Source organism: Maniola jurtina, chromosome 19 (assembly GCF_905333055.1).
Source record: "Maniola jurtina chromosome 19, ilManJurt1.1, whole genome shotgun sequence".
NCBI classification, from domain to species: Eukaryota; Metazoa; Arthropoda; class Insecta; order Lepidoptera; family Nymphalidae; genus Maniola; species Maniola jurtina.
Genome location: NC_060047.1, coordinates 1382034 through 1408167, shown reverse-complemented (window position 1 = coordinate 1408167; position 26134 = coordinate 1382034). Strand labels below are relative to the sequence as shown.

The following is a 26134-nucleotide window of genomic DNA, read 5'->3' as shown; positions in this document are numbered from 1 at the left end:
AAGCGCAATGCACTCCTCAGGAAAGGTTGTTTTTCAAAAACTACAGACATATAAAATATCTAACTGGAAAGTGTAATTAAGAGTAATTTTTAATAGCCATTATTACTCGGAATGATGTAAGAAGGATGATTTTTTATGGGGTATAAACCATAAAAAATTTTGTTCAAGAATTTATTTATAGTACTTAGGTATAACTAAATAAATCCAAATCTGTTCAGGCACATTAATTAGAAGTTATGATTGAATAAAGAAACTCACATAAATGCATACATGAACTATGAAAATATTACACTCCTTTTTTGGACAATCGTGAACAAAATAGTAAATACAATTTCAAATGTAAGTATTTATTTTATAAATGGCATTACTTTATGAGATTTTGAAATGAATATTCTTTACAAAGGACTTGTAATAAATTGTACAGTGCTGATACAAAATTCTATTACATTTGGAAATATTATTACACTGGAATCGGAGTTTTGAATTAGTATTCCGTTGTAGTAACTACTTCATCGATTTAGCTGTTCGCTTCAAGACACCTACAAAGAATTGACAATTTCGTTGATTAAATTTTATTTTATAGATGATATTAGTAAGTACCTACGTATATTATTACTACTTAAACGTTGTTATTTAATTTAAACATCTTTATTGCTAATTACAATATTACAAAGAATAAAAATAGAGAACACATTAAAAACAAAACTATTTTTTTTGAACTATTTTTAACCCCCGACCCAAAAAGAGGGTTGTTATAAGTTTGACGTGTGTATCTGTGTATCTATGTTAAATGTATGTGTATCTATGTGTCACTTGTAAAAGTTTAATTAAATAAAAACAATTTGAATTTGAATTTGAATTTATGTATCTATCTGTGGCATCGTAGCTCCTAAACTAATGAACCGATTTTAATTTAGTTTTTTTTGTTTGAATGGTGGCTTGATCGAAAGTGTTCTTAGCTATAATCCATGAAAATCGGTTCAGCCGTTTGAAAGTTATCAGCTCTTTTCTAGTTACTGTAACCTTCACTTGTCGGGGGTGTTATAAATTACACTTGTAAATCACAGGCTTGTAAAAGTCAAAAATACTACCAATAGATATTATGTCGTGAGACAGGGCAGTTGTTTTATGTAAAACTAGATTATATTATCCGAGACTTGACCTGCGTGGGTTTAGGTTTTTAAAAATCCAGTTGTAAAAAATTATGTTATATTATTGCGAAACCAATTTCTTATATTATTATATCGTTGATTGGAACTCTTTCACTTTCCAAGATAAAAAGTAGCTCATGTCCGTCTCCGGGATGCAAGCTATATCTGTACCAAATTTTGTCAAAATCAGTTGTGATCAATGAGTCTTTTTTTTTTCATTCAGTCCACAAAACTGACTACAATTGAAAAAAAAATACAATATGATACATGGACAAAGATACATGTGCGCAATTGTGTCTTCTCGATGTGGACTCGGCATGCACTATTAAAGTATGTATGTACAAAACTACAGCGCAACCCAAAATAAACTTAACAAACAAGGAAGAAAACTTGTTAGTCGTGAAAAGGTAACCGACAGACGGATACAAAAATACTTTCGCATTAACAGAGCTCTCTCCGTCACTTACTCCATACAATCGTAGTTCCCATTTCATTTGAATATTAAGCAACCAAAGTCCATGAAATTTTGCAGACATAGTCTAGAAACTAATATCTGTGTCTGTGGTGTTTTAGATTTTTCTAAAAATATGTAGTTTTAAAATTACAGGGGCTCAAAGATTTGTATTTTTCTTTAAAAAAAGGCCCAACTTTTTGCTCGTTTTTCTAGACAACGAAGCAATTTAATGAAATTTGGAAAAACCACAGACCTAGAAAATTTAATGAATATTATGTAGTAAAAAAAATTATCGTTATATATTTTATATTGTTATAATTATGTGGGAACTACGAAAACCAGAAATTACACCCAGAAATCTTGAAAATTTCGTGCTGTCTCGATTTGTGCAAGCGGGGTGGTGAAGTGCGGGGGACGACACGTGAAACTGACAGAAACTGACAGTCTAAACACACGGGCCACATTTAGACTGCACCCAACTCCAAACTTGTCGATAGGTCTAACTAAATACACTGGTACATTTCAACTTGCGTTAGACGTATGCGTTACCTACTCAGACGTTGCCTGTGGATAAAAATATGTCTCATGTTTGCTGGCAATAGCGCATGCATCAAACCCTGCAAGTTGCAACTCTCTTGCAACCTATTCCTCACGCAATACGCACAGCTTTAATATTATAATTTTTGACAATGTATACTATATGTAATGCCATATCACAGGTCACTCTCTGATTTATTGCTAACAATTTACTTCCAAATGCAAAGAAATCTAAGTGTGTTGAATTCACACTGCCCAATACCAGGACCTTAAATGACATAAATTCATTGATAAATAATCATATGTTGAAAATAAAGGAGAACCCCGTGTTTCTCGGTATAATGTTAGATGCAAAGCTTCTATGGAACACCCACATATCAACACTTGATGGTAAACTCAGCTCTGCTGCTTACACTGTTAGAAAAATTCGACAGGTACTGACGTGGAAACTGCAAAAATTGTATATTTTGCTTATTTTCACTGTATTATGTCTTACGGACTCTTGCTATGAGATAAAGCGGTAGATATTGAGAAAAAAATGTATTACAGAAAAGGACAGGACGTGCAATTTATAATTTAAAACCGCGCGCTGCCATACAATAAAAATATAAGGAAATAAGTACCTTATCTATTATCTTATAGTAGCTTCTAAATATATTTACAACTAGCTAATGCCCGCAGCTTCGCTCGCGTGGATTTAGGTTTTTAAAAATCCCGATCCTTTCATTTCCCAGAACAAAAGTTGCCTCTCCGTAATAGCCCGTCCCCGGGATGCAACTTGTTTCTGTATCACGTAAGAATATTTAAACGGATGATCCTTTTCAAATCCCGAGGGATCACCAGGATTTAGGAATGCAATTTCTTACAGCATCAGGGTTGAGGTCAACGACAAAGTGTTTACTTGGTATAGATACCTTCAATATCAATTAATAATCGACACTTTTTAAATCCCATTAGCTTTAGTAGTCAGGTCCCCTGCAACATCAGGATTGAGGAGTTGGAATCGAAATTTTTTATTGAACAATGTCGCAAACTTTCTTTATCGATTAAAAAAACTACCCAAAATTACGCAGTTAGGTTACCTGCCAAATTTCATGGTTTTGAGTCAACGGGAAGTACCCTAGAGGTTTTCTTGACACACACGACAGACAGAGAGATAGACAACAAAGTGATCCTATAAGAGTTCCGTTTTTCATTTTGAGGTACGAAACCCTAGAAAACGTAGGATCGGCATTCCGAACCAGTGGTAAATTTTTCTGACCATCCAAAAACACTTTGAAGTTTACCTAAAAGTTTACAGGAATAAAAATTTATCATTGTATTCCATTCCATTTCATTCTATTCCATTCTGTTCAAAGATAAATAGATAATAAAAATATTTGTCACCGAAACAATAATTTACGATACATCAACCAATATCAATTTAACTGATGACAATCTGACTATTACCAAAGTGAACGACTACTATAATATCTATTATATACGACTAACATAATATGTATTATAAATTGTGTGCCGTTTGCATTCTCACTAGGTTCTCATTAAGTTTGTTTTATTTGGTTAAACTTTCTGGCATTTATATTGTTATGACGTTTAGTTGGCAAATAGTCTCTTTATTGGCTGAAACTCTAAAATTCAGCCAATCACAACAAAGAAAATATTGTAATAATGATTGATGCAGCTTTCTGTAATTGAAAACAAAATATTTGACATTAACTTGAATGTGACAGTGTTTTCCGAATAGGGTTGCCAGAGGCCCCGTATTTTACTGGTTACCCCGTATTTCAGGATACAGAAACCTGTAATTATGAAAATAAAATACGGGGCAAATAAAACTAAATATTTTTAGGGTTCCGTAACTCAAAAGCAAAAAAGAACTCTTATAGGATCACTTCGTTGTCTGTCAGTCTGTCAGTCTTTCCGTCTGTCCGTCTGTCCATTTGTCCTTCTATCCGTCTGTCATGTGTTCATGAACAAATATTAGTATTTTCAATTTTCAAAGTAAGATAACTACATATATCAAGTGGGTTATCATATGAAAGGGCTTTACCTGTTCATTCTAAAACAGATTTTTATTTATTTTTATGCATATTTTTTTAATGCATAACAGTTTTTGATTTCTCGAGTAAAATGTCGGAAAAAATACCCGAATACGGAACCCTCGGTGCGTGGGTCTGACTCGCACTTGGCCGGTTTTTTACAAATTCAGCAGGAGCTGGCTGGCGAAATCCAACACTGACGTTATGTCCAGTAGAAAGAATATTTTCCTTTTGCGGCAATGCGTAGCCGAAACCCACTCGATATTGATCATGGTCGTAGCCAAGGCGGCGGGGCTTGGTTTGAGGATGTAAGCCTTTTTTTATACAAGTTAGCCCGTGACTTTAATCTTTTCTAGTGGTAAGTGATGATGCAGTCTAATTTCTTGGCCGTTAGGGCCATACTAACCATATAACTAGCCATGACCGAAGCCTCCCATCAGACCAGAAATTTCGAAATGGCGACTGCGCCTGGGAAGCCGTCAAAAACCTAAGCCTAAAATAATACTTAAACTATTTCTTGCATTTGCTTACCAATTTTTTTTTGGAAATATATCAAACATTTCGCGCTCACTTCACTCGCGCTTTGAATTTCTATTACTTGGTGTAAACCCCGCAATTTCGTTTGCATGAATTTAGATTTTTAAAAATTCCGTGGGGGATTTTCCGGGCTAAAAAGCCGCCTAAAAAAATGTCTGGGATGCAAGTTACCTCTGAATAGTAAGTACCAAAATTTTGGTAAAGAAGATGGGCCGTGAAAGGGTAACAAATAGATAGGCAAATAGATATACTGTCGTATTCGTAATATTAGTATGGATAGGAAGCTTTAAAAATAAAATCTTGCTATGGCTACACTCGTTTCCCTTTCACTTTAATTTTTTCTGTATTGAACCAAAAACACTTACGCTCACTGCGCTCGCGCTTTTTTATTGTTGTATTTTATCTCACTGTCAAATTGAAAGGCGAAATTCCACTAACCAGGTAATTAGCCCATAAAGTTGAGCGAATGTTTTTTTCCTCATGACAGGATTCAGTTCCGGCCCTAATAAAACCTCTCCCGCAATCGATTCCTGGCTACGGCCATAGTATTGATACTGTGAAGGTGGAATTACAAATTAAATGTAATTTTAAGTTGAAATGAGAAGATTGTATGCATGAAATGTATAACATTTTGCTTTACAACACTAAGAGTTTTTAAAAGCTATTTAAATAAATAAATCTTTTATTTAAAACCACATTGCAAACACAGTTCACCAATCAAGATACGGCAACATACAGAGAAAAAATACAAAACTTATAAATAAACTGAAATATCTAAATAGGCTTTCCATGCATTTCAGAGAGAACCACCGCCTATATATATATTCTTCAAATACTTCAAAATTTCAAATTTCTTCAAATCTAAACCCCGTATTTTTGATGGTGGCAGCCTGTAAATCAAAAAGAGCCAGGTGGCAACCCTACTTCGACCTAGACAGAATGAAAAATTGTTTTCATTACTCGGTATGCCTACTGCCATAGTGTGACAGAAAGTGTGACGGTAGTTGTGACCTCTGATTGGCCGACTCTCTTTCACTATTTGCTAAAATTGATGATTGCAACAACAATTTTTTCTTTTTTGTAATCGAAAACAGAACACGGACGTCAAACAGGTTGACTAATTGCAATCATTTCTGACCGGCTAACATTGTTCCGCTAGTGGCTCAAACTCACTGTCGCAGCAAGAACATGGTAAATTCAGCCAATCACAGCAATTTGAAATTTGGTTATCACAAATGTACCGATCTAGGAACCGAGAATGCACGAACCAGGGCAGATAGAGATGAGAACAATAATATCATACGTAGGAAATCGACGGGGGATCGTTGGCAAGGATAGCCTTTGTAATATTAGTATGAAAGGTATGGATAGTTGTATATAGGAAGTAATTTTACCTCTTTTTTCTCTTTTCCATAAGCCTTTATAGTTCCAAAACGATACAGCAATTCACTGCCTTTTGTCCCATTGTCAATATACCATTATCAAGTATCAATAAACAACAGATATGGCGCTGCTATAATATATTACGGTTTGCCTGTGTGACCTACATCCGGAGGCTGGTGTTGGAAGGCTCGCGATATATTATATTATAGTCCATTTTTCCTTAACATTTTTTAATCGCTGAAGTAAAATTTAAAAAATTGACGAGGCGGTGGAAATTTCAAAAATTCTAAATCATGCATCTCTACATTTTATACCCAAAGCTCAAATAGGTACCAATTTTCATGGATACAATTTTTAGAAAAATGACGGACTTTCGTACAAACTTGCATCTCTTAAGTCCCCTTTGGTGGCAGAGCTCGTAAAATTCATGTAACACGTATTATATCGCAATATATCAATAACTAGCTTATGCACGCGACTTTGTCCGCGTGGACTACACCAAACCCCAATTTTATGTCCTTATAGGGATGAATTTTCAAAACTCCTTTCTTAACGGATACTTACGTCATAATAGCTATTTGCTTGTCCAGCTCGACTCGACTAGTGAGCTATGCGTTGATAGCTCCAGTCAATCAATCAATAACCTGTCCCTGTTATATTTAGATGGAGAGGGTCAGAACCCTCAGAAATGAGGAATTTGATGCAGAGAGAGGGATAAGTCTATTAAAATGCAAGTTTATGGTTGAGACTACTGCAGTCAAACGCAAAATGAAAGCAATAAGAAAAATATCCAAGATTTACCGCTCACGTTGCGACTCGATCCTAAACACCGAAATAAAACGGCAAGCTGCAAGGCGGGGGATGTCGTTTAAGAAAATCTATAGTTTATCCGAACGACTGCGTTAGCGATACTCGATGATTTATGTGTTTTATGTTGCCCGTATTTTAAACGCTGGGTAAACTATTTCGTTATTGATGTTTTCGCATTTGTCAATAGATATAGCGTCGCTTTTTAGTTATGTTTGTGGCTTTAGGGGCTTTTTATCTGTTAAATCAAGTAGATTTTTTACAACTGTACACATATTTTCCTCACAGTTGGATAAAGCAAATAATATTTAACTGCTTAGATTGAATAGAACGCACTTAGCTCCGAAAAGTTAAAGGTGCATGTCCAAAATTGAAGGCTATTTTACCCGCACCGAACTGTCGATACCGGAAACCCGCTTCTTTAAGCTAATACCCTAAGACATGACGTCAAAAATAAACAGCCATAAAGAAAGCAAACCCGAGAATCTGGAGCAATGTTTTAATAAGATACATCAAGAAATAAGGGCAGAGCGCATAATGCCCCGACACAGATTTACTAGTTCCCCCGAAGCGTCTGGCTCATTACGAACATTCTAGACTAGTCTACGCTGTCTAGACATTACGTCGCTGAGATTACGGGTTTAGACTGAGAGGACCCGAGTAAATGGGTTGTAGGGTTTATCAACCCCCGACCCAAAAAGAAGGGTGTTATAAGTTTGACGTGAAAGAGTAAGAGTTATGGTTTCTTTTTACTTTTTGAGCTTGGAGCCCTAAAAAACCGGAATAGTTCCCTACCATTGTAGGCACAAGATATAACACTATTTTGTTATTTAATTGGTATGACGGCATAAATTCGCCATCTTGGTTTAAATTTTTTTTTGATAGCGGCAATAGAAATCACATTCTGTGAAAATTTCAACACTCTAATTTTACGGTTCACGATAAACAGCCCGCTGGCAGACAGACGGATGGACAGTATAGTTCCCATTGGGCACGCTTTGGATACGGAACCTTTTAAACGTTATTGAAAAAAAAAAACAGCCAAGTGCGAGTCGGACTCGCGCACCGAGGGTTCCGTACTCGGGTATTTTGTTCGCCATTTTCCACGATAAATCAAAAACTATTATGCATAAAAATAAATAAAAATCTGTTTTAAAATGTACAAAAAAGTATTTTAATATGATAACTCATTTCGTATAGTTATCTTACTTCGAAAATTTAAACTATTTTAATTTTTTTTTAATGCTGTAACCACAAATTCACGGTTTTCGGATTTATTCCTTTATTTGTGCTATAAGACCTACCTACCTGTCAAATTTCATGATTCTAGGTCAATGAGAAGTACTCTATAGGTTTTCTTGACAGACACGACGGACGGACGGATAGACAGACAGACAGACTAACAGATAGACAAACAGACAACAAAGTGATCCTATAAGGGTTCCGCTTTTCCTTTTAAGGTAGGGGACCCTAAAAAATATTGCAGTTAGTAGTAAGTTTGATAGGAACTGTTTCCCCAGCGAGCGGCGGGCGCGCTGTGGTCGTAAATAACGGATTTTCACAGCTCGCATGCATGCATCACCGGCAGCCGTGAAACCTCATGCAAATTGTGCTGCCTATTTGTTCAACCAGAATTTGCATTTTGCGCCGTGCTTACAGTTTATTAATTTTCAACCCATACTGTACCTACTTACAAATAGGGAAAAAAATATCATGGGATTGCCAGGGAGATGCAGGTTCGAATTCTGCCGGTTTCATAATTTTTGATATGTATTTAATCCTTGAAGTTTTGCTAAAATCTTCTCCTCTTCCATTTGGCATCGTTTGTTTTATAATTCTTTTCAATTATGACTTGTTATTTTTTACTCATTCGTACGTTAATTAAACATTTGTTTATAAATTTTCATGGCAGCCATTTTGTAATTTTTATTATTTGTTGTTATAGTGGCAATAGAAATTCACATTCTGCGAAAATTTCATTTCTCTACTTATCTATAACGGTTCACGAAATACAACCTACTGACAGACAGACGGACGGGCCGAAGGACAGACAGCGGTGGCTTAGTAATAGGGTCCCGTTGGCACTCTTCTGATACGGAACCCTAAAAACATGGGGTGCACGCAGTATCGACGCCCTTATCTAGTCATATTTTTTGTCTTTGAAAGCTTTTAAAGTTAGGTACATTGTATCTTTTAAATCTAGTCGCATAAGAACAATCTGTAGATTATTGGAATTGAGAAGCATTATTATTTAAATTGCATTGGTTTAGATACTTACTATATCTAAATACAATCTTGATGGCACATCAAATTGGATTGGCCTGTTGAGACTGATATTCAAGTCTTTGTTTCATATAATCGAGATTACTCTAGGAAAATGGAATAATTTCTACAATTTCTACAATTGAAATGCTTAGGTACCTACCTCAAACAAAAGATTTCCATGTGGGAGCAATAAATGTACAGTTGAAAAGAAACATTCGAGGATAAGAAAAACAAGGAAAAAATTATACTTTTCTTCAAACTTTGTAAAGTAATTTAAAGATACCTTTCATTACAAATGCGAATAATAAATTAATGTTAAAAAGTTTTAATTAAAAAAGTATATGTACTTGTACGTAAGTGCCTCAGATACTTTTGCTACAAAATAAGATGCTAATGGGCATGTTATGGAATTTATATTTACTTGCAGCTCGCTCCAGCAATGCGCGGGACGTCAATTACTTTTATACATGGTATATATTATTGTATATCGAATCTTTGAAAGGAGCACCCGCCGAGTTTCTTGCTGGTTCTTCTCCTATCTCTGTACCTAGTAAATGATGCCAGCGACTTTTTCCCGGTGATTTAAGGTTTGATCCCGTGATATAATCCCGTCGGAACTCTATGATTTTTCTAGGACAAAAAGTAACCTATTATGTCCGTTCTCGGGATGCAAGCTATCTTTGTCCTACTTTTCGTCAAAATTGATTAAACGGATGAGCCGCAAAAGCTAGCCGACGCGACGGATAGACAAACATGTACTCACTTTCGCTTTTATAATATTAGTATGAATAGAGATAAATTAAAATTTATAACACCCCCGACAAGTGAAGGTTACAATAACTAGAAAAGAGCTGATAATTTTCTAACGGCTGAACCGATTTTCTTGGATTATAGCTAAGAACACTCTCGATCAAGCCACCTTTCAAACAAAAAAAAACTAAATTAAAATCGGTTTATTAGTTTAGGAGCCACGATGCCACAGACAGATACATAGATACACAGATACACAGACACACATATCAAACTTATAACACCCCTCTTTTAGGGTCGGGGGTTAAAGCAGCCAAACGTCGGTATACGTAGAATGTTGAGATTCTTTGATATGCAAGTGTAAATTAAAAATTTATAACACCCCCGACAGGTGAAGGTTACAGTAACTAGGAAAGAGCTGATAACTTTCAAACGGCTGAGCCGATTTTCTTGGATTATGAGAACATTCTCGATCAAACCACCTTTCAAACAAAAAAAAAAACTAAATTAAAATCAGTTCATTAGTTTAGGATGCCACAGACAGATACACAGATACACCCGTCAAACTTATAACACCCCTCTTTTTGGGTCGGCGGTTAAAAACGATAGGCATTTTTCTTCAGGTAGTTACGAAGTAGGACTGTGAATTGTAATTTATGAAGAAATTACTTAACAAGTGCTCTCAGTTCTCCCGGGGGACGCACAATTCAATTACCTCGAGCGGATATGTCCCGGATGTCATGTTGGCATGCTTTTACATCCGCCTTCTGGTTTCTGTTACCTGGGTATTTTGTGACTTTCATAACATAATGTTTTGTCTCTTGTTGGTTGTTCTGAATGGAAAAGGCATTCCTAAATAGTGGTAGATTCACTTGACGTTGAATAATATTATACAAGAAACTGCCCAAAAAAGAATGCCATGTTTTCAGGGTTATGTTTCTTAGATTCTTTATTCTACCATAACTTCAAAATGCCTAAACAGATTTGGATGTAATTAATATTATTGAAATCTTTACTTCATCTAGAGTGACACTGGCTATAATTTAAAAAAAAATATCGCGCCATAATCCAATGTGAAAAAATATTTGAAATTCTTAGTCATAAGTTTTTATGTATATTATATACATAAACATTTTTCTTTTTACATAGAGATAATATTATATTTAAGTATGTGATAAAATAGTAAATAAACTGGAATAATTGTAATAATCATAAATTCAGCATACTATTTCTATAAACCGAGCTCCCAAATTGTCTGAGAAACTTGGTTTCCAATTCCGTCTTTGAAACTTCTCCTAAGAAAAGGCTAGTGGTCAGTAGTGGGCCGGTAACGGGTTAAGACAATGATGATGATTCTATGTCAATTTATATGACGTAACTTAGCGTCTTTCTATTGTAGCTGTAAACCGAGCTCCCGAATGGCCTGAGAAACTTTGTATCCAATTCCGCCTTTGAAACTGCAACACACGGCGACCGCAGCTTCCGCGCTATCTGAAAAGTATGGTTCGCAAATTAATTAGTGAATTAAAATTCATCGTTATCATCATGATTAACTCATCGTCGGCTCACTACTGAGAATGGCTCATTAGAATGAGAAAAGATTGACCATAGTCTTTGACAACCTCCCTCGCGCAGTGGTAAACGCTGTGATATTATTAGTGGGGGATCCCAGGTTCGATGTGCATTCCCTTCTCTTTTTACTCTGCTGCAAAGCCAAAAGGATGGGTTATGATTTTAGCAGTCTATGTATGTATGTTTGTATGTATGTATGTATGTTTGTATGTGTTCTGTGTGTTCCACCGTAGCGCCTTAACTACTGGGCCGATTTTGATGAATGTGGTGTCAATTGATTCGTTGTAAAGGTCCGGGTGGCATAGGCTATATTTTATACGAAAGAAATGACCTACATGTTACATCCAATGGGTGACGTACTTTGTATCTGTATTATAGCTGAATGTACTGAGGAACTTTGTGTCCAATTCCGCCTTTGAACTGCAACACACGGCGACCGCAGTTTCCTCACAATCTGGAAAGTACGGTTGGCAAATTAATTGGGAAACTAAAATTAATATGATAGTAATATTTGGTACGTAAGTAACGGAAATATTGTTTGCTCTTAGTTTTCCTACCTTACCTATCTCTATTAATTCATTACTAGATAATACCCGCGACTTCTTCCGCGTGAGTTTCGGTTTATTAAAATCCCATCGGAGTTCTGATTTTCCAGGATAAAAAGTATCCACGGTAAAGTTTCCCGAATGCAAGCCATTTCCTTATCAAATAGAAAATCCCGAGGAAACTCTTTGATATTTGACTAAAAGTTCGTCAATAGCGGTTAAACGGATAGGTCATGAAAGCTGGTAACTTTTGCATTTATAATACTTATTAAGTATGGATGGATAGTTAGTATGGATGGATAGATGAATGGATAGACAAGGAGGATGCAGTTTTTTGACCCCTGAGGGTGTTATAATATCCAGGACGGGCATAATCCATACTAAATGAGAGGGCTGTGGCGTATGAAATCTCTACAGTCTTTACAGTATAAAAACCTTTGTCCTAATCCGTTCACTCATAATTTGATGATGTATTTTAGGATACCATACCAGAAGAGTGCAAACGGGACTGTTAGTCTGTCCGTCCCTTCGTTTGTGTGTTAGCGGGCCGTATCTCATGAACCGTAGCAAGCAGAAAGTAGACATTTTCGCTGAATGTGTATTTCTATTGCCTCTATAATAACAAATAATAAAATTAAAAAAGTGTTATTTCTTTTACGGAACCCTTCGTGTGTGAGTCCGACTCGCACTTGCCCAGTTTTTATTTACTGTTAGCTATAAAAATGGCAACAATGGTTTTTATATGTTCATAAAAATGCCTAACTTTATTCCACCATGCTTTTGGCATGCTTTATTTGACTCCATAAATAAACTCGTCGGTTTTATGTCGAAAACCGTCTGCGGCTTATCGCAGTCTGAAACGATTGATTTTGAACTGTAATGTACATTTTAATACCTAATTTTACTAACATAAGGATTAAAAGCCTTTGTTTATTGAAAACAGTGGAAACAGGTGGAAACAAATTATATCCGACGGACGCGGCTGACGGATGCGGCGGATCGCCGCAACTACGTAGCGGACGTAACCTTGGGCCATCCTTGAGCACTCAGACATCCGTTCCATACGACTGTGCACTATCTGTCCCGGCTGTCAGCCGCGGCTTACGGACAAGTCCGTTAGTTGTTTCTACTACTACCGCACTATTAACTGTGCTAAATTTTAATTTACGAGCTCTTATTGTTGGAAAAACGGCCTGGATGAAATTCTAAGGTTTCCTTGTTTTATTACGGATCCCTAAAAAGAAAAAAGAAAATGATTTTGTTCATTCTGTAAAAGGTTTTTGACTACAGTACAATCCATATTTTATAGTAGGTGTTTGCGCTTAGTTAGACCCACTTGCACTAATTAAATTGTTGCAACAGAGGGATCCCGCCGCTGCATTGAGATCCGCTCTGATGAGACTATTGAGATAGTCTCCTTTGAGACCAGCGATCTATACATAAATAAAATTAAACTCTGTAGGTACAATATAACAATAACACATTTTATGTTAAACAAAATATTCATACAAAAATATTAAAACTACGTATATATTCCTATGTATAGCATGTATCTATTAGAGTGTATGTTTATGTATTTACCTATGTATTTGTAGCTACTTGCAGCTTGGTGGCCCGGCTACATTGGGAAATTAGATCGGTTGAGATCCACGATCACGAGGTTTCACTTTGTAATAGGCAATGACAGCTATAATGCACGTACACGTACCTTATTTCTGCCCCTTGCACTCGCTGAATTTCCTCCTGGATCCAGGGATTCTTGCTAGGATCATGTGGGTTTTCGTTCGAAACGCGCGCGCAATGCTTTTTCGTAGCAGCGATAATTTTCGAATGGCCGTTGACCGTGATGTCGGTGACAGATGACAGCACGACGTGCATGACAGCTGATTGAGCTGCGTGCTGTCATTGCACCATTTCAAAGTGTTAATGTCGATGGTACCTCGGTGGCGCGAAATTTTGAAAGTGTAATTATAATCAAGTTACGGTAACGGAACAGTATTTAATTGTATAGTTGCTTTGTCCCAACCTTATATAGTTCTATAAGTTCTTATATTTATTGTATAGATTGCCTGGTAGAGATCACTGTAGTGATAAAGTCGTCCTTTGTTTTTAAGTCTATCCTGTATTTTATTCTTTGTATTAAGTAATAAACATCTATACATATAATAAAATTGTAGAAAAGTGGTGTCTGTACAATGGAAATATATAAAAAAAAAGTAGCAGGGGTTGTTATTATATCGATGCCGAACCCAAAATTGTAATTAATTTTTTTTGTCTGTTTGTCTGTTTGTCTGTGTGTTTGTGCACGCTAATCTCAGAAACGGTTTATTCGATTTAGATACGGTTTTCACTAATATATTGTAGTAAGCTTCACTTAGGATTTAGTGTTTATTTCATGTCAATCGGTTCATAAATAAAAAAGTTATGTCAATTTAAAGAATCACGGCGCCTCGCGCCTGAGCGTCCGTGGCTATATAAAGCGCGAAAAGTCACTATTCCACGCGAACGAAGTCGCGGGCACAGCTAGTGTTTAAATAAATATTCTTAGTTACAAGAAAATTGGTGATCTATTTATATAGCCTAGAGATTAAGACATAGACTACTTATCCAGAGGGTCCAAGGTTCAATCCCGGGCATGCATCTTTAACTTTTTGTAGATTGGTTTCCAAGTATGTACGTATTAAGCAAATTAAATATCACTTGCTTTAAGGAAAACTTCGTGAGAAAACTTGTATGCCTGAAAGTTTTCCATAGTGTTCTTATGTGTATACCTGCCAATTCGCACTTGACCAGCGTGGCGGACTAGAGCCTTAACCCTTCTCATTCTGAGCGGAGCCTAACAATAACCTACATATTATATCTGCCAGCTTAAACATGTTCACTTGATAAAACATCTATTTGAGAAACGCTCCACATTTTCAAAGCGTGATGAAAAGGTGATCTAATATTTTTTCCTCGGCTCGTAAAAAATTCTAAATATTTATATGCAAATGTCGACCCTTAACGTATTACCGCGTCCCCGAAGATGTGCCCTTAATCTAAGTTGGTGAAAGAAATTTTAGAACGTGCTGAAAGTAGGGTGACCATATTATAATCCATACTATCCATACTAATATTATAAATGCGAAAGTGTGTCTGTCTGTCTGTTACCTTTTCACGGCCCAATAGTGTAACCGATTCTGACGAAATTTGGTACAGGGTTAGCTTATATCCCGGGGGCTGCTTTTTCCCAAAGACTCATCCACTTAACAGATTTGTATGAAAGGTACCGAAGTAGCTTGCGTCCCTGTAATCGAAATAGGCAATTTTTTATCCCGGAAAATCAAACAGTTCCCACGGGATCTATAAAAATCTAAATCCACGCGGCCGAAGTCGCGGGCATCCTCTAGTGTGTAAATATTTTATTCAAATACTAAATTCGTCTCGATCCGACTATAGTACGGTACAGGTTGAGATGAAAATCGGGGTGGGGAGTGGGGACGCCCCGCACACCCGTACAGCCCCCGTGCTAACCCGGTGCGGGATAGCACCGTGATGTGCGGATGTGCGCGCGGATGATGTGCGCATGTGCGGGGCGTCCCACGCCTCATACCCCGATTGCCATCTCAACCTGTCGCGTGCTATAGACTCGATTAGGAACAGATTTTAACAGTTCTTAATGAAAAAAGAAAAACACAATTATTAAGACCTAGTTTTTTAAAAATCTTGTGGGAACTGTTTGATTTTGTAAGATAAAAAGTAGCCTATATATTATTAATTGGGATGCAAGCTGCCACTGTGTCAAATGATGATGATCGCAACTTCTTCGGAATGAATTTAGGTTTTTAAAAATCCCGTGGAAACTCTTTGAATTTTCCGGACAAAAAGTAGCCTATGGCCTTCGCCGGGCTGGAAACTATTTCTGTAGGTACATTTCTCAAAACTATGATTGTATGGATTGGTTATGGTATACGTAATTTTACTTACTATAGGCATATAATACGCTTGACCACCATCACACCTAATGGGAAGTGATGATGTAGCCTGAGATGAGACGCGTTTGGCTAGAAGATGCCTAGAAAATTTAAATATGGAGTACGCCTAACTGTAGTGAATGAGTTTCGTGTAAATAGAGGTTACAGCAAAGTCGCAGAATATTTATAACCACTCATGACTGACGAAATTAGTCTGAAATAGTTTTTGTACTGCGGCCACGGTCAATGGCACTTTATACTGAAATTTCACTGAAACTACTTTCGGCCTTGGCCTTCCCTGCTTTGAAATAATTTCGTCATTCGTCATTCAAAGGTTAGATTAGGCAAATATAACTTTTTGTTTCGAATGTCAGAAGCAGAACTTAAGTAGGCCTTCAATCAAAAGTAATTTGGATCAGGACTTATTTTGAAACGATCGCCCAAAAAGGAGTGTAATGTTTTCAGAATTCAGGTATGTATGTAAGTCTCCTTATTTCACGACAACTTTAGATGTATGAGGTGTCATTATATCCGTACATTATCCTGATTTAAACTGGCTAAGTATATTGCATTTGAAAAAAAAACCAGCAGGGAAATCTAGTTTTTATAGTATTTTTCACGTATAAAGGTACCGTAGTAAAACAAAGAATCCTAATAGTTTGTCCGTTTGTCTATCTGTTATCACCACAGTTTAAAGGCACAGCTATAGAGACCTGGTGCTCAATGAGTTGCGTTGAAGCTGAAGGTTTCTGACATAGAACCTCAACATACAATGCAAGTAGGGTTGCTATATTGGCTAGTCGGTATTCTTATTAAAACAAGTGTAAATTAAAAATTTATAACACCCCCGACAAGTGAAGATTACAGTAACTAGAAATGAGCTGATAACTTTCAAACGGCTGAACCGATTTTCTTGGATTATAGCTAAGAACACTCTCGATCAAGCCACCTTTCAAACAAAAAAAAAAAACTAACTTAAAACCGGTTCATTAGTTTAGGAGCTACGATGACACAGACAGATACACAGATATGCAGATACACAGATACTCACATCAAACTTATAACACCTCTCTTTTTGGGTCGGGGGTTAAAAAACTTATGGTTGTCCTAGTAGATTTGTCTCAAGTCGACTCAAATATATTGCTCTGTCAACACTTGATAGGAACGATAAGGAAAGAAGACTAATGTCGTCCTTGTCATCCCAGATGGATCGTGGCGCAGCAAGGCGCTTGTAAAACTGCAATGTTCCAGCCACTTTATTCCTCTATCCATAATAAATTGGTTCTATCTATCTTGCTGTCATATTAGGATTGTTTCTAAGATTTATGAGGTTGCCTCGCCTATTAATATTAGCTGATACATGAGTGCTCCTTAAGAGGGCTCTCTCCGTCACTCGCTTCATACAAACGTACTTCCAATTTCATTTGAATATTAAGCAACCAAAGTCCATGAAATTTTGCAGACATATTCTAGAAACTAATATCTGTGTCTGTGAATTTTCCAGATTTTTGTTAAAATATTCGGTTTAAAAGTTACGCGGTCTTAAAAATTTACATACAAATCTTTGAGCCCCTGTAATTTTAAAACTACATATTTTTAGAAAAATCTAAAACACCACAGACACAGATATTAGTTTCTAGAATATGTCTGCATTTCATGGACTTTGGTTGCTTAATATTCAAATGAAATTGGAACTACGATTGTATGAAATGAGTGACGGAGAGAGCCCCGTTAATATTAGGTTATACATGAGTGCTCCTTAAGAATATATTGTGGGGTTATAATAATATTTTTGTTATCTACCTATTCATAGAGCAAAGTATGCTACCTGCTTAATTTTCATGAATCTAGGTCAACGGAAAGTACTTTATAGTTTCCTTTGCCAGACACGACAGACAAACAGATATATAGAAACAACGTAAAATTATCCTGTAAGGGTTCCTTTTTTTGAAAATATTGTTCTCTGACTCAATATTTTTGCCTGGGAAGTAGTTAGGTATACCACTAATTTAATTATACCACTAATTAAATAAACTAAATTTAAAGGTAGGTATACCAACGGGACCCTATTACTAAGCCTCCGCTGTCCGTCCGTCCGTCTGTCTGTCAGCGGGCTGTATCTCGTGAACCGTAACAGGTAGAGAGTTGAAATTTTCACACAATGTGTATTTCGATTGCCGCTATAACAACAAATAAATAAAAATTTAAAATGGCTGCCATGCAAATCAAAATGTTAACAAGTGTAAATTAAAAATTTATAACACCCCCGACGATCCAAAGTATTTGAGTTTTCCAAAACATCATTTTCAAATAAATAATTATGTATTTAGGCAACGTCCATCTTGACAGCTTGACATTTGTCTATTGACATAATATTATGAACCTAACGGTTATCTAACCTTCTTTATCACAAGAAAACTAGAAAAGAGCTGATAACTCTTAAACGGCTGAACCAATTTTTTTAGATTATAGCTAAGAACACTCTCGATCAAGCCACCTTTCAAACAAAAAAAACTAAATTAAAATCGGTTCATTCGTTTAGGCGCTACGATGCCACAGACAGATACACAGATACACAGATACACAGATACACAGACACACAGATACACAGATACACACGTCAAACTTATAACACCCCTCTTTTTGGGTCGGGGGTTAAAAATAGTGTTATATCTTGTGCTATGGTACGGAAACCTTCGTGTGAGAGTCCGGGTACTTCCCGTTGACCTAGAATCATGAAATCTGGCAGGTAGGTAGGTCTTATAGCACGAGTACAGGAATAAATCTGAAAACCGCGAATTTGTTGTTACATCATTTAAAAAAAAAATTAAAATGTGTTTCAATTTTCAAAGTGAAATAACTATACCACAGGGGTATCATATGAAAGGGCTCTACCTGTACATTCTAAAACAGATTTTTGTTTATTTTTATGTATAATGGTTTTTGATTTATCGTGCAAAATGTTGGAAAAATACCCGAGCACGGAACCCTCAGTGCGCGAGTCTGACTCGCACTTGGCCGGTTTTTTCTTTGATTAGTCTTGTTCATATCATAAGAATGTTTGTTTTGTTACCAGGTACAACTCAAAACTAACAACGCTAGCGTTACCATCAGTGATCTTCGAACCCAAGTTCAAAGGGGCCGTCCGGAACCTGGTGTACTCCGACCTGCCTGGGCAGCCGCCGCGGAGACAGGAGCTACGGCATTCCAGGGATTTGAAGGTCAGTCCACGTTCATATATGTAGAATAGTATAGAAGCAGGCATTATTTTGCGGAAGTCCATGATATACAAGGAACCAAAAGCTTAATTTGCTAAACCAAACAAATCTGTATGGTGCAACATGCAGCATGCGATATGCACCGCCCGCCCTCCCACTGATAAACATGCAGGAGAAGCCAGCCACCAAGCAAGCAATACGCACCACCACCACGCAGCACCACACAAATCCCAAAACCACTCGACGCACGTTTCGCCCCGACTCCGGAGCATCCTCAGGAGGTGTAGACCTTACAATGCCTAATTGCAAAGTTAATCCTTTACTTTGCAATTTCATGCCGCATGCTGCGTGTTGCACCATACAGATTTATTTGGTTTAGCGGATCATAGTGAAGTTTAACTTTTGGTTGCTTGTCACTCACTGACTGTTTCATCAATGCCCAGCCCAAACCCAGACAACATGTAAGCTGGAATTTCTTACAAAGGTTCCTTTTATAGTGTAAACAAGGTAGGTATTAATATAAGGCCGAATTTTCCTCACGAGAGCAAAGCCGCTGGCGATCACTACTGAGTAATAAGGATAAAAGAACCGATCGCCTTTCAAACAGCTTTATTAAAGAAACAAGGAAGAACAAGACAAAAGGAAAATACAAAAAATTATTCCATGCACCTTTCCTCATATTTCATAAACATCTCAATTTTCTATTCTTGAGCTCTCGAACTAAAACACCTGGTTATTCTAATATCAACTCTACATCTAAGGAAATGGAATCAGTTTTTCAGTGGCTTTTTATTTATAGAACCTCCAATAATACCATCAAAGGAATTCTGTCGAGTTTTATTTTGTTGCAAGAAAAATGGATGGAAATAAGTTTTTCTCTTGTAAGTTAAATAATTGACTTTTCTCTTTACCCGACTACGGCAAAGCCACAAAGAAAGGTTATGATTTTAGCAGTCTATGTATGTAGGTTTGTATTTATGTGTGTTCTACCGTTGCGCCTAAACTACTGAGCCGATTTTGATGAATGAGGTGCCACTCGATCCTAAGGATTTAAAAAAAATGAAATCCACGTCGAAGAAATTGCGAGCATTATCCATATGGAGATAGATTTCATCCCAGAGACGAACATATACTACCTTTAATTCAGGAAAATCAAAGGGATTAAAAAAAAACCTAAATGCACGTGGACGAACTTGCGAGTTCATCATATCGTTCTTAATAACAAGTGTAAATTAAAAATTTATAACACCCCCGACAAGTGAAGGTTACAGTAACTAGAAAAGAGCTGATAACTTTCAAACGCCTGAACCGATTTTCTTGAATTATAACTAAGAACACTCTCGATCAAGCCACCTTTCAAACAAAAAAAAAAACTAAATTTAAATCGGTTCATTAGTTTAGGCGCTACGATGCCACTGACAGATACACAAACACACAGATACAGAGATACACACGTCAAACTTATAACACCCCTCTTTTTGGGTCCAGGGTTAAAAAAATTCAAAAGGTCATTGAGTGATGCAACAGTGTCATAATATGAAATACACCCACTCTCATGTAGATCACAAGTTGGAAAAGTTCATATTTATCTTTAGTCGCGTTATTTCGGAGGCTGCTCAGAACACAGACGTGGCTTGGATAGGTTGTACAATTTATTTTTGAACCGACCCGTTTGACCTATTTAACTCTTGAATACACTTGGATTAATAATTTCATGAGCAGACAGTTATTTTACAGAGGACTCTTCCTCATTCACTCCATACAAACGTAGTTTCATTCTCATTTGAATTTAAAGCAAATAAAGTGAAAAAAAAAAATGTTGTAGACACGTTTTAAACGAATATGTTTGTCTGTGGTTCGTCAGATTTCCATTAAAAAAATTCTACTTTTAAAGTTACACGGGTTTACAGATTTTATATGCAAATTTTTGGCGTTGTAGCGTAGTGTAAGTACTCGTAGAAACTGATGCAAATATTGTCGCTTGCTCCCTCGCTTTGTAATTTTCACAGTTTACTTTATGTAACCTGTGAAAAATCATAAAGCGAGCATGCTGAAGTGTGCATATAGCAATATGAAAGGGCTTTTCACGTGATTTTTCACATGCTACTTGTGAAATCCATCTCTATAGTTGCCAGACTTATCGAAGTTGCAAAGTCGAGTGACGTTGCCTCTAGTAACACTTGTCGCTGGACATATTTTGTTCCCTAGTGAGTACGAGGCTTTATACTTAAGGTAATTGCTATTTGACAAATCGCAAAAATGCTGTACTTTGAAGTAAATTGTTTATTTTTCTAAAGCATTAACAGCTATTAAATACATGCAATTAAAAACTTCAGTTTGTGAAGATTATAAGGGCCTTTTTTAATTTAGTATACATTATCCCAATAATAATAAAAAACCAAGTTGAAAACATTGCTGTTCGCAACTTGTTCTGTAAAAGTTTTCTTTAACATCTTGATACTTTGAAGCCAACCTCCAGAAAATGATATGTTTAGGTTTAGCAATCAATTTTAACTGTTAGTTTTATACTAAATGTTTTTCGTTTCTTAAATAATCTAAAACTAACCAAAAAACTTCCTGTGCTATTTATTTTCTTGCAGGCGCTCTATGGAATTCAGTGTCCACTGGACTGTCATGGCGGAAGGACTGTGCGCGTCATTTCGTCGCAAAATATTATTTAAAATGAATATAAGCTTATTATTTTTGAATGAAAGTTGTGTTTATAATCGTTGAAAAATAAAATAGGGATTTTTTCATTTCTAAATGAAGCCTGCTTATATACTAAATTTTATTCTAAAGTTACGGTTTTACCAGGTAAATACTCGGAGGTTGTCATAGATTATGATGACAGATAGTAAGTGTTCTAAATAGGTATTATACCTATGTTAGGAGATAGCGCGCCTCGTTCCGGGTGCCGTGTTCCGAAATGGATTTCGTAGTAGTGCAAGTTTGGTGCAAGCCCCACATGACGGAGGGGTATGCGTCAGGCATTTCCTGTGTACAAAAAAAAGACCTATATTTCGGATCCATATTTCATCACTGACAATATGCACTATTCAAAGACTGTTCTTCAAGCATTGAGGAATTTTGGACAGAGACATCTCGAAGGTTCCCGAAGGCTGCCTGAGTTAGATTTGTCGGCTAGCTAGCTTTTTTCGAAATTGGACTTACTTAGCTGGATTGTGTGTTAGAGATTTCTTATGAGATATTATATGTACATAATATAACCATCATAAGGAAGCTCAGATTCATGCTGCGGGCAATGGGGAGAGCCTAAAGGTTGGAACGCCATTTCGGCGGCCGTGTTTCCTGCCATATATACCATAGATACCTGCAAGCCAAGAGTGAATAGGCATCTTCCAGGTAAGCGTGCTCCAACTTGGACCTCATCATTGCTTTCTTTAAAGCATGATTGTCGTCAAGCGCAAGCGCAAAGATTCAGGCGGCGCAAACCCGTAGCATGTGGAAGACCCTATTAAAGACCTATGTTCACTGTGGACGTCTGTCGGTTGATGTTGATGATTATGTCTTTAGTGCAAGTAGTTCAGTAGTTTCAGAGTTTATCGATAACAAACAAACAAACCTTTCCTCTTCATAATATATGTACTTAGTAGCGCAAACTTGGAAAAAATCTCGTGGAAACTCTTTGATTTTCCGAGATAAATGTCATTTTACCTGGCAGCCCTAATCAATTTTATCACTGATAATAATAACTAATTCATAACCGTTAAAACTAAGAGTCAAAATCTCGTTTTTCTAGTCGAGTTCCGTAGGCTCTTTGAACCCACCGCATTATTATCCCAAGAAAACCTACCATTAGATGTAGGAATAATGGAAAGAGGTCACAACCCTCAGCAATAAAGAATACGATGCGGAGAGAGATGTCACTCTCAAGGTCTTTAAATGTATCCATGCAAAAAACCACGTCGACTGGTTGCTCCGTTGCAGCGTGATTGAATATTAAACCAACAAACACACTTTCGCATTTGAAATATGGCCAGTGATTATAAGAAACAGTTTAAATCTCTCTCTGCTCTCCGAGAGACGTTAGGCAAAGTGAACACGAATTATGACACTTCTGTGTTCTTATACAAGCTTAGGTCTCTCAATTTTGTCAATTAATGTCAAATTTCTTTCTCAGATCAAAACCTAGTAAGTGGTTTAAATTCAAGAGAAGTTTAGGCCGTAGTCTTCAACAAGAAACTCGGCGGTTGCTCTTTTCAAAGATTTGATATACAATATTAAATTGCTTAAAACGCACATAACTGAAAAGTTAGTAGTGCGTGATTCCAGGATCGAACCCCCGACCTTCGATTAGGAGGCGGACGTTCTAACCACTAGGCTATGACAGTTTTTAAATTAAAGGGGTTTAAATATTTTAGTGTGAAGACTGGCCTACACATTTATTCATTAGATGTGCATCACTTTCTTTTTTAGGGTTCCGTACCTCAAAATGAAAAACGGAGCTCTTAAAGGATCACTTCGTTGTCTGTCCATTTGTCCGTCCGTCCGTCAAGAAAACCTATACAGTACTTCCCGTTGATCTAGAATCACGAAATTTGTTCTCGGATTTATTCCTTTACTTGGGCTATGAGAGTTGAGACCTATCTACCTGCCCATAATTCTAGGTTAACGGGAAATACCCTATCGGTTTTCTTGACAGACACGACAGACGGACAGACGGACAGAAAGACAGACAACAAAGTGATCCTATAAGGGTCCCGTGTTTCCTTTTGAGATATGGAACCTTAAAAACATTATGTAAGTATGCAAAGTATTTCCCTTGCAAGCCATATTTAACAGTTGACATGTAGAGGTCATTGACTTTTCCTATCTTACTTTTAAGTTTTAATGCATCATTAAGTATTTACTGTTTTGACATGGTATTTAGATAATGGGTGATATTTATTTTATTTTATCTAATTCCTTTGAAAAACTTAGTAAGGCGCATTAATCTATAAAAAACCTAGCCAGTTCATAGACTTACTATGTTTTAAAATGGTCAAAGCGACTTACTAGCTTTTAATTTTACTTTAATGTGGGTGTCCTTACAATACAACGGGACATACTATGAAAGTTAGGCTTATGACATAAAACGATTTTCGGAAAAATGACATTTACTTTGTTTTGATATGGGGCGGTCGATATAATTAGGTACTAGGGTAAAGGCTCAAGTAAATGAACAGATTGGACGTTTTTACATGTATTAAGAGCTGGAATAAAAAACCGGCTGATATACCTTTTTTAAATATTTTCTTACAAATTCTTACACTTTTTTCAATTTCAATTTCAAAACCGTGTTCCGTTCAAACCGTTCAAAAGTGCGTGTGCGTGCGTCCATGTGTGTGTGTGAGTGTGTGTGAGTATATACTTGTCTGTATGTTTGTACGAGTGTTTGTTAGTGTGGTATTGCGTTGTATAACCACATGAGTAGCGAACAGAGTCAAAGCTTCATACAAGCGCGCTACGATAGGTACACTACTACAAGCTTGAGGCGCGTGTGTGCGTGAGCACAGGCGCTACGTCGCGTACGGAGAGAAATCGGTTTATACCGGCTCGGCCTGTGCTCAAGCTCAGGGGCTGCAGTACACGTCGCGCGTCGTGTTTTCATTTAATTTAATGTTAATGATAATAATTTAAATAGTGTTTAAAATCTATTTTCTTGAACTGTCATAGATTTTGTTCAAAATCAATATCTGAGGATCCCTAGGATCACAAAACAGGATATTGTTACCAAATTTAAAAAAGTCGACGCCATTTTGAAATTCTTTGTTAATTGACCGATTTCGTTCAAAATCGATATTTAGAGCTCCCTGGGATCACGAAATAAGAAACTGTTACCAAAATTTAAAAAAGTCGACGCCATTTTGAAATTCTTTGTAAATTGACCGATTTCGTTCAAAATCGATATTTAGAGCTCCCTGGGATCACGAAATAAGAAACTGTTACCAAAATTTAAAAAAGTCGATGCCATTTTGAAATTCTTTGTTAATTGACCGATTTCGTTCAAAATCGATATTTAGAGCTCCCTGGGATCACGAAATAAGAAACTGTTACCAAAATTTAAAAAAGTCGACGCCATTTTGAAATTCTTTGTTAATTGACCGATTTCGTTCAAAATCGATATTTAGAGCTCCCTGGGATCACGAAATAAGAAACTGTTACCAAAATTTAAAAAAGTCGACGCCATTTTGAAATTCTTTGTTAATTGACCGATTTCGTTCAAAATCGATATTTAGAGCTCCCTGCGATCACAAAATAAGAAACTGTTACCAAAATTTAAAAAAGTCGACGCCATTTTGAAATTCTTTGTTAATTGACCGATTTCGTTCAAAATCGATATTTAGAGCTCCCTGGGATCACAAAATAAGAAACTGTTATCAAAATTTAAAAAAGTCGACGCCATTTTGAAATTCTTTGTTAATTGACCGATTTCGTTCAAAATCGATATTTAGAGCTCCCTGCGATCACAAAATAAGAAACTGTTACCAAAATTTAAAAAAGTCGACGCCATTTTGAAATTCTTTGTTAATTGACCGATTTCGTTCAAAATCGATATTTAGAGCTCCCTGGGATCACAAAATAAGAAACTGTTACCAAAATTTAAAAAAGTCGACGCCATTTTGAAATTCTTTGTTAATTGACCGATTTTGTTCAAAATCGATATTTAGAGCTCCCTGGGATCACAAAATAGGAACCTGTAACCAAAATTTAAAAAAGTTGGCACCATTTATAATTCTTTCTAAATTGACTGATTTCGTTCAAAATCGATATTTAGAGCTCCCTGCGATCACAAAATAAGAAACTGTTACCAAAATTTAAAAAAGTCGACGCCATTTTGAAATTCTTTGTTAATTGACCGATTTCGTTCAAAATCGATATTTAGAGCTCCCTGGGATCACAAAATAAGAAACTGTTACCAA

The 26134-nt window shown here is 36.5% G+C and overlaps 1 protein-coding gene across 3 annotated transcripts in view; it reads left to right on the top strand.

Moving 5' to 3' along the window:
* LOC123874726 (neurexin-1) overlaps positions 1-26134 on the top strand; it is a 184540-nt gene that overhangs the window by 54592 nt on the left and 103814 nt on the right. For all 3 annotated transcript variants that reach the window (XM_045920209.1, XM_045920208.1, XM_045920207.1), the window contains exon 4: positions 19070-19214. In XM_045920209.1, the coding sequence (XP_045776165.1) occupies positions 19070-19214 (145 nt within the window). The remainder of the gene's footprint in view (positions 1-19069; positions 19215-26134) is intronic.